Raw genomic sequence first — 14,267 nt, forward strand, 5'->3', positions numbered from 1 at the left:
TTTTGAACACTGAGGTGGAAAAAAAATTAATTGGAAACTAGTTTAATAATTGTTACACATTTTTTACAAACCAAACAATCAATGAATGGAGAAAATAATCAGCAGCAGTCGTTTACAAAATAGTTTAAACTCAACTCCACGCCAGTCAACTACAAATTAATGCACAAGTCATAAGAATAGAATGATGTAATCAATCACAGAGGTGGTTTTTCTGCAATAAGTACTTTTAATACTTTAAGTAGATTTTCCCGATTATACTCACATACTTTCACTAAAGTCATATTTTCAGTGCAGGACTTTTACTTGTAATGGAGTATTTTTACAGTGAGGTGTTAGTAATTAAGAATCCGAATACTTCCTCCACCACTGCTCAGAACATCCATGTTATCACTGTAACTGTCAGTACTTACGGCCTCCAGCAGTGGGCAGCAGACACCACCCACTGAGGGTGCACTAAGGTTGCTCCACAGTAGTGTTGGAACTTCTCAGTCTGCAGGGATGCCTGATATTTGATAGAGTATGGCTGGACCTCCTGACCCCCAATGATCCTCGCTGTAAATGTCTCTGCAGAATAGTGAAAACAGGTGTCTTTTAAATCTTCTGGTTTACAAAAAAAAGTCAAATTTCTGCCATATTTCACGCTCTATGGTCTTAATAATCTTAATTCACCGCAGAAGAGAGGTTGATGGCAGTCTTAAGGCCACGTCACCAAAGATTTTGAATATTCATTACTCTTCATGTGGATACATTTCTGTTCTTGCCCTCGTTTCAGCCAGTGCTCTGTAAAAGTCCCTTTCAACATGGTTCTATATCTTGAGTCTAGGATTTCATACATTTTATTATGCACCCAGGATTAAAATATTGGGATTGAGGAACTCACCTGATACTGCCAAAGACAAAAGCAACAGCATTGTAGAACATAGCATTGTAGCCATATTTTTAGTTGTCATCTGTAATGCAGAAACATAACTTTTAGCGGCTTATATAAACAGTATGTGGCAATCATTTTAATTACTCTGACAATCTTTGTGTAAAAACTCATTATTCCAAATGATGGAGTTTTGGGAATAGGCTGTACATGTGTACAACTTTGCATCCTAATTTTCAAGTGTGTGAAATGTCTCAATTTAATGTGTCATTATTTCATTTTAAAACAAGAGTACTAAAGGAATATTCTAATACAACTTCAACACATATTACACTAAAAAAAATGTTTTTTGTTTCTGTTGTTGTTGTTGAAAAAAACCATCTTAACCTGAAATCTGGCTGACCACTGAATATTATAATCATTAATTTTGAACAAAAAGGGTTAGAATCACCTTCTACTCACCTGTAAGCCCAAACAGCAGCCTTCACTGTATCTGCAACTGGTGGCACCAATGCTCTCCTGTGGCCTTATATAGCGTAACTGTATCCTTGTCCAAATCTTTTGTTTAAATTATCTTTTCGTCTGGTTTTGTACCATCTCACGCTGCAACAATATATCTGACCTACTACATGACAAAGCTGATGCGTTCTCTTGTATTATGTTTGTTTCTAAGCTCTACTTTTATGCTTGCACCTTGGGATATGAAGGTATTTGGGATGGGAACGCCTCTACACAGTCAGGCTATTTACAGAATTAATGTTTATAACCTTTTTGATGGGATGAAATTCAGATGGTTAATTTGCCATAATGAGAGTATTCTTGTGTGCCTTCATATAATAAAGAAAAGCCAGAGTGACAATTTTATTTGCATATATACTTTTTTCCTTTGTTTTTAATAAAGAACACAGATTAAAACCAGGTAAAAGATGTTATCCCTTTATTAACATCCCTTTTGAAATCTATATGAATATGAATATGAATCACATATAGGTAATTCGGAAGGATATTTAGGCTTAATTGCTCTCGGTTTACTGCGGTACATTCTGTTCTACCCATTACAATAGGCTGCCAGGGATTGACACGCAATAGTTCTACTGTATGCCCTGGTTTTGTTATACACATTAGTGCAGAAACTCACAAAAGTATCACACTGTTACACATATATGGTTTGACTATACCGTCAAAACTTTACACAGAAATGGATTCTTCAGTGATTTTCAAATAGGCCTGATAATACTACAGTAATAGGAATAAAAACGTTTAGAATTTTCCCTGTTAAACTGATACTACTATTTAGTAAGGTTTACCTATTTTAATGATTTATCTATATATCATTATTTCTAAATAGCTTTTAAAATAATTAATTGAAGTAAAGTTTTTTAAGTGTTTTAATATTTGCAGATTTATATTTTCTAATTAAATGTTCTAATTAAAAGATCCTGAATGCTTTATATCTACTTGAAACTGGTTGCTTTAAGCTCCCAACAGGGTTCATCTGATCTCAGAACATGGAACTAACTATATTCTGAACACAATATTACTTTACTTATATACTGCACATAATTTTATGTATATGATATTATAAAATGATGAACATTGCACGACACATGACAAATGGGTAACACAAGAGCCAGTAAAATGTTGGTTTAAACATGAGTTACATGCTCCTGCTGGGAGACACGCTGTTGAATCTCAATGCCTTCATAGGACCAACTATACTGTGTTCATAGCAGAGTATTAGAAACTGTTATGGACCAAAAAGTAGGCCCTAATATCAGATTCTTGGCCTGGTGGCCTATATTGTAAGCATATATTACCTCAATAAATCGTAATTTCTAAACATTTTGTACTGCAGGGTCATAGACTCACAAAAGGTAACCAAGATCTAAAGCCACCTGTCATACTGAGGGACCTGAGGCATTCCCGGGAACGTAGGCAATGATTGAAATGGGGCGGTACTCACCAGTACTGAGTGGGATACTCAGTACCACATCAAGTTCAGTTTTTTTGGTTCTAAAACCCTGCGTACATCAATACTGGTGAGGTACACCTAATGCCCGCATAACACGTCTCTGTGTAAACACCTAGCTCACATAACACTATGAAAAAAACACTGAATTAGATTTTTAGGCCAATTCAGGCAATGAACATATGTAATACTTCTGGTGTGCTCTGTGTCTGCCTCCTCCTCCTCCTCCTCCACAGCGAGGTGACAGACACATAAGGTGTCAGAAGGCATCGGGATCACATGCCTGAATCACCTCAGCTGGGTCCTCTTTAATAGGGAGGAGCAGCAGTTACTCTTCACTGTGACAGCCTGCAGGAATCACCAGCAGACAACACCCAGCGCTAACGAATTCACCTGGGACGTCAGCTACCCCAGGGGCTGGTTGCTCCAGCTCACATTTAGTTGTAATGTAATGATTACAAAGTGGAGAATTACACATCACTGAATTAAAACGGATTGTTGCACACAATTTAGTTCTTTTAGAGAATTGTTTTTACTACTACCACCACTTAATTAAATGCATGTTTGCAAGATAAACATTCTCATTTATTGATTTAGATAAACCTTTTAAGTTGCAAACATTACAAACATAAATGCTGTTATGTAAACCGGCAAAGTTTTTAAATTACATTTCACAAAAAATTGTGAATTTACAAAACATGCCAATGTCAACTATGTTTCAGAAGCTTAACTTCTTACTTGTTAAACCTTTTACTCCACTACATTCATTTGATAATTCATGTAACTAATCAGTTTGCATTTATATTATTGATACAAAATTATTCAACAAAGAACAGATGATGATGATGATTATTGGTTAAGATACAATGAGACTTGATGAAATCCCTACTACTACCAGCCGCAACATTAAAGTGATGCATCAATAATTACCACCTAATCCAATAATATAATCTGAAATGGGCCATTCTGGATCATTAGTTCTTTTAATTTTGTGCTTTATATTTATTTTGAGGCTAGTACTTTTGTACTTTTACTTAAACCTACTACAAGGAGTTTCAATTTCATACTTTCATACCTCTACATGAGCTCCTCCACTGGGTCGGATTCCCCTTCAAATCAATGAAATGAGGCGGCATAAAGACGTGTTGCGTGTATTTCTACATTGTGGTATTGTTACGTTTACTTCAGTTAACTTCACTGGAATTACTTTCCTGTAATACTATACTGGTATAACACCCAATATTATGAGATTGAGCAATATTACTCAATCAATTACGGGAATCCTCCTTTTGACGAGCTGAACAGATTTGGATCTTTAACTATCAACTTTTCTCCAAGAAGGAACTGCATAAGATTTGATCAGGAAACCTGTGCTGAGTCACTGGGACCATTACTGATACCGGCACCGATAAGACATCAGTGACACCCCAGTCTAAAGACTGTAAACCAAGATTATCTGATGATCTAAATGTCTCCTGTCCAGTGTAACATGTTACAAAGTCATGAATTAATGATTTTTTAAGTGACTTCAGTTTTCTCATGTCAGTAATTAAAACGACTACAACAGACAACTTTCAATCTTTAAGTACATTTAAATCATTCAAGAAATGTGTCGACCATGATAATCTTCACATGTAATAACATCAAATACTGCTGTGCTGTTAGAAATTAAAAGCCTCTCAACTTACCAAAAGAAGGAAAACCTCTATTGATAATGAACTTAAGTGATATAAAAGTCAGTGTATTAAAACAGAAAGGAGATTTTAGGGATTAGAGCATTGTGGTTTGTGATGTACAGATAACTTTTCAATCCAGCGCCTGATAGATGAATGTGAGAGCTGGCAGTAATGTGCAGTGATGACAGCTCTTGGACTGAGGAGTGGGTCGTGTGGAAAAAAAGGCAGTGGTCAGCACTCAGGGGATGTGAGAGGTACCAAGAGCACGGCTGTAGCTATCAGCAGCATGGAGGGCAACAGAGAGGGCTATTAGCCAGCTAAGGTCAGGAACTCCACAGAGGGATGGTAGCAGTGATGAGACCTGCCTGAGCTGTGCTCCATTTTTAATGACACCCAGCTCTAGAATAGATGTGGAGCAGCAGTTCTGCCTCGATCTGGTCGCACACAAAGAAGGTGTTGCTGCTTATCATCAGTCAAAAACCCTTGTTAATACTTCCTGGGGAAATCAGTGAGGGGAGATTGTACAATGATGAAGAGATGCAGAGACCCCTTACTGTATCTGCTTTCATTTAGGATGACAGCTGCCCATTTGATCTACATTAAGAGCTACAATCACAAGCTGAAAGATGTCAGATATTGGACATAGCTGACAGGGCATCAGAGTAGCAGCACAATGACATGATAAACTCCACAGAAGGTCCTGACACTCAGAATGATGACAACACAATGCACATAGTGCACGCTTTGCCTTTTACGTGACAGTGAATGGGCCTTCTGTAAACTGTGTGATTCTATAAACAATTACAGAGGTATAGGGCACCTTGAGTCATGGAAGACGTGAGACAAGGGGCCGTGCTGTAGAAGCTTCAATTATATATTGGTCCAGGACAAGGAGGTGACCATGGAAACGGAAATAGGAACTAAAAGAAACCTGAGAGTGCAGCGATGCCTTCCCATTAAGATTAGACGAGTAGCACACAGGTGAGGTCTCTCTTTGCGTGTAGACTGTCCTCCCCATTGTCTCACTATGGACCTGCCATCTTTATTGCTTTGTATATTGTTGGAAGTCCTGGCTGTGAACTGTAAGTAAGCCTCTTTAACTTGAATTTACAGTTCATCTATTTATGCACAGAAGGGGTTTAAGATAAGTTAAGCCTATGGGTTACAGTGACAGGAAAGCTGAGAGGCGGTCTAACATTCTGAAAAACAAAAAACTCACAGTTTAAAGAGGCTGAATGTGTGTCTGATATATTATTATGAAGTTTATTCATCTATTTGAAATGAGAGTTGATTCAGAGGAATTGTAGATCTAGATCTAACCCTACAGCAAACTCTATTTAACACTACACCCCTGTTAGTATCTCCTCTATCAATGTTTTAAAAGATCCCTTTTAGCTGTGGCTTCTGATCCTGATGTTCCCCTGAGATAGTCTTTTGACAAAAAGTGTGACCCAGAGCCATTTTCATCTGGCAATGACAGAGCTTGTGCCTGCTTTAAGTCATAAATCACACTAGCAGAGTAATAGGGTAAAGGGAGACATAGATTAAAAGATGGACGGAGCATAATTTTATTTTGTGATGTTTGTAAGATCTAGTTTGGCTTGTCTTTTCAAAGTCCTTTGCAATGACACATCTGTGATAAAAGGCTGTATTCTGCCAAATACACCTGATTACAGTTTGTTGAATTTGCTTATCTTCTTGTTTACATATTAAAGTTTCATTTAAAACTTCGGTAGAATTCCTGATATTGTTTAAAGTCCCGATAACATGCACAATGTTGCAACAAAGATATCTTTTTGAGATAAAGATCTTTTGAAATGAAAAGGGCAGTAAAAGTGTGCTTATTCACCAAAAGAATTTGAAACCTCAGGAACAGATGATGGCTAAAAAGAAAATAACAATAAGTAATTGTGGCCAACACCCCCTTTTGTGCTGGTCGCAAAGCTAAAAGGTGAAAGGAGACTATGATAAACATCTTAAAACAGGTTTAGGATCTGGGACAATGCTGGAGACCTTGTTTTGAAAATATGGACAGCCTATGGGAAAAAAATAGATATGCCTACATTAATGGCTAACTACATTAGCAGTAAACAATAAATTACATATCAGTCACCTGCTACAATGTACAGTCGAGCACAATAGGACACACAATAAGAGACCAATTATTTCAAGGTTCAATTCCAAGGTTATTACATAACACTTTCTAATGTTCATTTAGTGTGTGTTTATCTCACACACACCCAGTCCATGAGGTACCCAGAATACTGTATAGAGTTACTATTTTGCTCTAGTCTAATTCTGTTTTAGTCTAGGTAAAACACATTTTAAGGGGCTCATCCATTTCAGTCCTTTGCATCTCTTAAAAAAATACCAATCACACATTACTTTTACAAGTTAAATACCTGCATTGAAAATATAACTTAAGTAAAAGTATGTAAGTGTTATCAGCAACAGTAAGTACTTACAAATTCAGAAAAATGGCGCGTGTGAATGTTACACTATGTACATTATACGATTCAATTATTAGTATGACGAAACTTTTGTTTTTCAGTGATGTATTAAGTTAAGTTGGAGGTAATTTAAACTATTTTATTAGATCCAAATAAAGTGATTGTGTCATCCCCAAACTGAGTGTTAACATCAGATAGATAATGATGGTCAGACTCATCCTCACTGTGAATCAATGTACCTCAGAGATGAGATTGCTTTTCATTGATCTGCTGGGAAACATCTGTGCAGTGAAGTCGACTGCTGTTGTTTTCTTTATGACTTGCATTGTTCTTGCTGACACTGCAGCTGCAGTAGTGTGTGTTTTTCCCCGCAAAAAACTCAGATTGTTTTGCGTGTTTGTCTCTCCGAATCCCGTCTAAGCTCATCTTTATTCCCCTCTGTGTGTGTCGCAGGTCAAGATGTGCCACAAGCACGTATTGTTGGAGGATACGCACCAGTTCCACATTCAATCAAGTACATTGTGTCGATACAGACAACAGAGCGTCGGCACTTTTGTGGAGGCTCCTTGATAAATAAGTACTGGGTAGTCACAGCGGCACACTGTAACGTTGGGTGAGCTTATTCTTCTTCTTTTGATTTTCCTTTACTGAGTATAAAAGTTAACCTCAGGCAGAAGCACAAACTTGGTAAACAAACCCCAGATAACAGTGTACACCTTTGTGTCCTGATTTAGCGTTCTGTAAGGAAGTTGTAGGCAGACAATAAAAGGCCTATTGACATGTGATGATCTCAACTTGACTTCTTTGCGTGTAAATGTGTGTATACAGGATTGCATTAGAAGATCCAGTAATTTCGAGCCATATCAGATAGTAAACTGTGCAAGTTATCAGGGCTGAGAGAAAGCCCAAGAAAGTGATACAAGCTCACCGGTAACAATGGAGCTCTGTGGTGCTGAAATCTGACACAAGCATATTATGGTCGTAAGGCTCACTGACAACACACTTTCATATAGATTACAAACAGTTTGGCTCGTAAGGAAGCAATAATTTCAGACAATGTTTGTGTTTGGTGTTTATTTCCAGACTCTGGGGTTACAACAAACTGATACTGGGCTTTCATTGTATGACATATACTGGATTGTCAGTCAAGTTCCTACTTAACAGCAGTTAGTAGTTTATCTTTATGTATATATATATTATATTAATATGCAAAAGAAAATAGGTTTTGATGGAATAGTAATATTGTCCAGATTACTTTATCATTTCATACAAAGGTTGGTTATACAAATCAAAACATTGGAAGACATCACCTTGGAAATAGTGTTGGACATTTTTCACTATTTTCTGAAACGGAGTAGACTGATGTGCTTTTCCCTCTGCTGTGTCACAATTCACTACAAGTAACTATTGAGCCCTTTGCATTTTTCTGGACAATATTCATATTCATTCATTGTTATTCATACACTTGAGAAACCTAAAGTCATAAAGAGCAGTCATTCTCAACCTTTTTGGTGTCAAGAACTCTCGAATTGAAGAAATTGAAACTCATCAGGCCACTGACCCATATTTGATAAGAGGTGGTCTCAGGAATCAAACCTGTTTGATAAATTGTAGTTATTCCATAACTATAGTGTAAATTGGCAGATTAACAGTCAAGAGTGTGAAACCTATGAACAGAATAGTCATTCTTATACATTCTCTCATTGGGCTAATGTCTAGTCAATGAAATAATATTAAGATTAAAATATTCCCCATTTCTCTGCGGATGCTCTGAAACCCCCTCAAAGTTGAGAAACAATGATGTAGAATACAATGGTGTCACACTACGCATTCAATTCGCCTTTCATGGTAAAAGAAAATCTACCATTGTTTGCAATGGTTTTGTATGTGTATGTTTATGTGTATGTGAGCATATAAATTAGCTTGTAATTTGCTACAAAAACATGCTGAAGAGTTCAAGCTGCTCTACTAAATAGCTTTATATTAACAATGGGCCAGACTGAATGTATTACTCCATAGTTCCCATTAGCTCCATGCAGGATTTTAGCATCTTTCATCTCATTGTTTTGGTTTTACAGCCCGCAACTTTACTATTTTGATTCACGCTCACTGCTGTCAACCAGACAAAGTTAGTGTCTAGCTGGGGAACATAGTGGAACATGTAGCTAGAGAAAAACAGAGCCAGAGGAGAGAATATTGAACTAATATTTGTCAGGTGGCAAAAAACATGACTTCAAATGAAGATTAATGTTGCTTTATAACTGCTGGTGTGTGTGTGTGTGTAAGCTGGTTGCTAACAAGCTTTCCTGCAACAGCTTCACAAGTTGACAATGTGTTAAGCTAAGATTGTATTGTTGCAATATACAGTACCAACTTTCATCCCAGTGGACCTTTGTTGTGGCATTTTTACATCATAGCAAAGAAAAGGAGGTGTAATTATTAACTTTAATAAAAGGCTGAATTCAAGTCAAGTTTTTCAGTTCCAAGAACCTGATATTGTGCATGATGGTTCACTCTCACAGCTTCCTGCAACACCCAAATGGAATAGAGCCAGAACCATTAAACTGCCACTACTTACACCAGTGCTTTTCCTTCTATGACAAGTTAAATTGTGTGCAGTGAAAGAAGCTGAATGGCAGTGATCAAAATAAAATATGAACTTTGCAGTTGCATTTATCACTAATTCAGAGAAAAAGAAAATATATAAGAGAAATAGAAAACAGTTATGTTAAATAATGATATAATTTATTTAGTTGTTTTAGTTTTGTTTTCATGTATCTTGCTTTTTTAGTATGTTTCTTATGTATAATATTGTTCTAGTATATTGTTGTATCTTATGTTTTTAATTTTTTATCCAACTACAACACATAATCTACAGTAGCCAGGAAATCTAGTAGTTGATTAGGTAGTATAATCTTATCAGCTTGTTGGTTTAGAACTGAAGGACATTATAAAAGTATGTTTGTTCTGGGTTGTCATGGTCCAATGTTTAATCGGAGTTTGATCTGCTCTGTATTTCTCAATTTACTTCTAACTCAGTGCTTGGACCATATTCAATTTACTCTGGACAAAGTTGTATAGAGAATCCTAGTCCTGACATCAAGTGTGAGCTAGATCAGTGCAATCTCTCATTCAACATTTCTTTAATCAGTCTTTCAGTACTTACCTGGGGTTTACTTTCTAAATGCTAAGACAAATTGGCATACAGCATTTGTTATAAAAAAAATGAAACCTGCATGATTTTAACAACATTAAATCACACTTAGCCTGTGAATGTCTAGGCCTTATGTGAAATTGTGTTCATTAAAGAACAAACAATTATACTAGATTGTCTTTCAAGAAACTACCGTCCTTAGTTATTAGCCTAATATCAATGGGATTTTGAGTTTTCTTACTTCTGGAACAAACTGCCAGTTTCCCTTCAGCTCTCTCCTGTAGATGAGATGTGAAAAAATATACTTATATATAGATCCCAAAAAGATTAAGATAAATGAGAATTTTTTAAGCTAACATATTATCACTGAATTACAACATGGTGACTCTAATTTGCTTTTATCTCTGCAGGGTAAATAAAATGATGATAGTGGCAGGGGACTACTCTCTGACCATCTATGAGGGCACAGAGCAAGAAATCCTGCCTCATCTTTTGGTTCCCCACCCCGAGTACAACAGCACCACCAACAACAATGACATTATGCTTATCAAGGTAGAGTGCACAAAGTATTCTTCTTCTTCTTCTGTATCAGTCTTTTTACTGATCACACTGTCCACCGTTTCTCCAGCTGAAGGCCCCGGTCTATCTGAACGGCTACGTTTCCATCGCTCTGCTGCCCAGGCAGGGCGCCACAATAGCAGAGGGCAGAGTGTGTCGAGTGTCAGGCTGGGGTTACACCAGCCCCAGTGGAGGCCAGATACCCTCCACCCTCCGCACTGTCAAGCTCCCCATCGTCTCCACAGAAAAATGCAACAGCAGTGAGTCCTTCAACGGCAGCATCACACAAAACATGCTCTGTGCAGGTTACAGTGCAGGTGGAAAGGACGCCTGTCAGGTAAGAGGAGCTAAGTGTTTTTGCTCAGTGTATGGATATGTTACCATTTTAACAAAAGTAGTTTCATAAAAGCAGCTTGTTTTTAAATTGGGACTAGATATTTGTCTGATTAAAAAGCAAAGAAACTGCCCAAATTGGGACTTGTATCTAAATCTTAATATTTTTTTATTTGACATTTTCCTCAATTTGTATTCTTAGATACAACTTTATTTTGTCTTCAAAACAAGACCTTTCTCCTACATTTACAAAATGACCTCCTTGTAAAGGATAAGGCTCACATAGTCTCTCAATTCATTCTGACTTCGCTACCCTGTCTCTGGCACTCAGCTTAAAGTGCATTTCTTTCTACTTCTAGAAAATCTTAAAAAATGTGATAAACAATGGTTGAATGTACCCAAGTACATTTACTCAAGTGCAGTACTTAAGGAGAACAAAAGATCTGAATACTTCTTCCACCACTGGTCTTAAGTTTGCACGCAGTGTCATTTTATAAAGTAATAAAGTAATTGCCTAAAATAGCTTGGAACTGTAGTTTTTAGTAAAGGCTACTCAACAGGAGTAAAATTTGCATTTGTTGGAGGTTATTTTCAGCTGTTGATTAATAAGCATTTAGTGCAATAGTGAGTGTTTACAGCAGCAAGATGTTGTATGTGGAAATGAGTTTAAATAAACTACACTGTGTGTTCATGGACATAAAGGAACAGGTCACCCATTGCAACAAACAACAATAAAGGTCTTTGGCACAGAGGAACATACTATTTCACAAACAATACTATTGTTGTATCAATTCTGTTGACTTTTTATGGAATTTGTTGACAATAAAAAATTATTAAAAAAATAATACAGAATAAATTTCTTGTTCAGTAAAACCTGACTCTTGTAGAAAGTCTGGAAGTCATCCCTGATGTTTCCTTCTTTCATGCTGTTTCAGGGAGATTCTGGGGGCCCGCTTGTATGTGACGGCCGGGTCTACGGTGTGGTGTCCTGGGGGAAAGGATGTGCTGATGCCCAGTTTCCTGGAGTCTACACCACTGTGTCCAAGTATCGCAGGTGGATAGACAACACCGTATTTAGCTACTACCACAGGTGTAACAACAATTAGTCCAGTGGTACAGAGATTTAAAAAAAAAAGTGGAGTGAAGACTTGAGGTTCTTCATTTGCAGTTCAGTTCTTTGATCTAATGTTATTTTTATCATTTGTGTACATTTGGTTATATGTTAATGTATTAAAGGAATAGTTTGGCATTTTGGAAAATGTGATTTATCGCCTTCTTGCTAAGAGTAAGATTTATACCACTCGCAAGTCTGTATGCTACATTAAGCTACAGCTAGCAGCCAGTTAGCTTAGCTTAGCATAAAGCCTGGAAACCAGAGGAAAAAGCTCTGTCCGATAGTAACAAAATCAGCCTACCAGTTCCTCTAAAGTTCACTAATTAACACCAAGTGGCAACCTCTGTGGCTGAAAAATTAAGCCAACGCTGGAGTGCCAAAAACTACAGTTCCTCACATGGCCACTTGAGGCTGGCTCCAAAAGCGAGTCGATATCCATAACTTCAATCAATTATTATGATCCAACTTCAAAGCAGAAATAAACATGTTTACAGCCTGGTATAAACAGCAGTTTTGGTCTCTAATTCGCTCATGACAACCGTACAGGGGATTAATTATCCACCCGTTTTAATTATATTACAAATTAAAGTTATGCATAATTAAGAGAGTGGCTGCTGTGAGTGACAGGTGGATGCTATAACAGGTAGCTGATTTCAGCAAAAAGGCTTCATTTGGCCCGCCCCACGCTCCACATCCTTGCCCATTTTTGGATTAGTGGGAGCCAAGTTGGAAACGGCCAGAGCCAACCACACTGCGTTTCACAACAGTTCTTCGGAGCACCTATATCACCTATGAGTGACATCACAGAGACTACATCCATTTTAAGTTGTGGTTTTACAGGGGTTATGTGTATTGTTGGTGCTAAGCTAAACTAACTTTTTCCATGCTGCAGCTTCATACTGAACAGACAGATATGAGAGTGGCATCTTCCACTCTAACTCTCTATAAGAAATTAAAAAGTGCTTAATCCAAAATGTCAAACTATTCCTTTAAGTTTTAAAGCTTGAATATTTATCATGTCTGTTGTTGATCTGTTGACAGCATTTCAAAAACAAGTGATAGATAATCCACCAACACCCTCTGGTAAAAAAAACAAAAACAACAGGACATGTTGACCATTTCCACAACATCAAGAATCAGGTGCCATATAATTGCTTAAATTGCTTAAAATCAGTGCTTTCAAAGCCTCATTAAGAACTACTGGAAATGCTATAAATAAGCGCATGCACAATAAAGCAGGTCTAACTGGTGCTACAACATCAAACATCACACCAGCATTCAATGCTTGTGAACAGCTAATTGATACAGTGACAGCAACAACTGTACAATATAATGTAATCCAATACAGTAGCTCTGCAAAAACACAACCTTTGTGAAGTTTGCAATTTTTTGTTTTGTTAAGTCTGGAACAGAAATTATTAGAAAATTAAATTTTTCTAGCAAAATCAGCAATAATTTGATGGTTACAGACTTTGCTGAACTGAATATGTTTTGGATATGAATATATTATCTCAGGCTTGAGGAAATCGCGGTGGACATTTTTTCATTATTTTCCTGATGTAACAATTAATCAGTTAAGAAAATAATCATCATCAATCCACATAATAATATGAATTTATAATGAAAATGTGTTTGTTGCAGATTGCAGTGTAGGGTTGTTTGTGGGTTTGCTGCATTGGATTGCAATAAACCAACATCAAATGGTAAAATTCATGCTTTTCATCATCTCTATTAATATTGAATGCAAGCTTAATAATACACAAATGGATTGATTTATTCCTTACTGATGCGTTTAATGAATTTAAGACCATTATTAATGCATACAGAATTTCAATCTAAATGTGAACTATCGCACTTGATTAAGAATCTATATACTGTGTGTGTGTGTTTGTGTGTGTGTGGTAGAGGAAGACAAAGCAGCTGCCTTTTCTGAGCATGTCCTCAGTTTAATTAGTGAGTCAATGATTACTGCCAATTTCATGTGGTTTATTTATGGAGTGGCGTTATAAACCTGGCACTATGAATAAAGCACCTTTAAGTGTGAGAGTTGAGCAAATGCATGGGATTAGGTTAACAAAACGAGAGAGAGAGAGAGACTGAAATTGTGAGTGTGTTAAAACAACAACGTGAACTGGAGTGTTTTCT

The 14,267-nt window shown here is 36.9% G+C and overlaps 2 protein-coding genes across 2 annotated transcripts in view; one reads left to right on the top strand and one right to left on the bottom strand.

Moving 5' to 3' along the window:
• Positions 1–950, bottom strand: part of LOC118324424 (trypsin-3) — a 2,544-nt gene extending 1,594 nt beyond the window's left edge. Inside the window, exons 1-2 of the mRNA XM_035656763.1 lie at positions 881–950; positions 411–564 (exon numbers count right to left, since the gene is read on the bottom strand). Of these exons, the coding sequence (XP_035512656.1) occupies positions 411–564; positions 881–950 (224 nt within the window). The remainder of the gene's footprint in view (positions 1–410; positions 565–880) is intronic.
• A 4,590-nt stretch (positions 951–5,540) lies between these two features.
• LOC118324670 (trypsin) lies at positions 5,541–12,114 on the top strand. Its single transcript, XM_035657112.1, has 5 exons — positions 5,541–5,595; positions 7,417–7,576; positions 10,528–10,669; positions 10,746–11,012; positions 11,944–12,114. The coding sequence occupies exons 1-5, from the start codon at positions 5,541–5,543 to the stop codon at positions 12,112–12,114; spliced, it is 795 nt and encodes a 264-aa protein (XP_035513005.1).
• The last annotated feature ends 2,153 nt before the right edge of the window (positions 12,115–14,267 follow it).

The sequence above is a fragment of the Morone saxatilis genome, unplaced genomic scaffold (assembly GCF_004916995.1).
Source record: "Morone saxatilis isolate NCDOM2014 unplaced genomic scaffold, NCSU_SB_2.0 Contig15, whole genome shotgun sequence".
NCBI lineage: Eukaryota > Metazoa > Chordata > Actinopteri > Moronidae > Morone > Morone saxatilis.

Bases quoted from the DNA above. Each gene is read 5' to 3' on its own strand.
- LOC118324670 (XM_035657112.1), top strand. From the start codon at position 5,541: ATGGACCTGCCATCTTTATTGCTTTGTATATTGTTGGAAGTCCTGGCT. The intron at 5,596-7,416 runs GTAAGTAAGCCT...TGTGTGTCGCAG, and splicing joins GGAAGTCCTGGCTGTGAACT to GTCAAGATGTGCCACAAGCA. The intron at 11,013-11,943 runs GTAAGAGGAGCT...ATGCTGTTTCAG, and splicing joins GTGGAAAGGACGCCTGTCAG to GGAGATTCTGGGGGCCCGCT.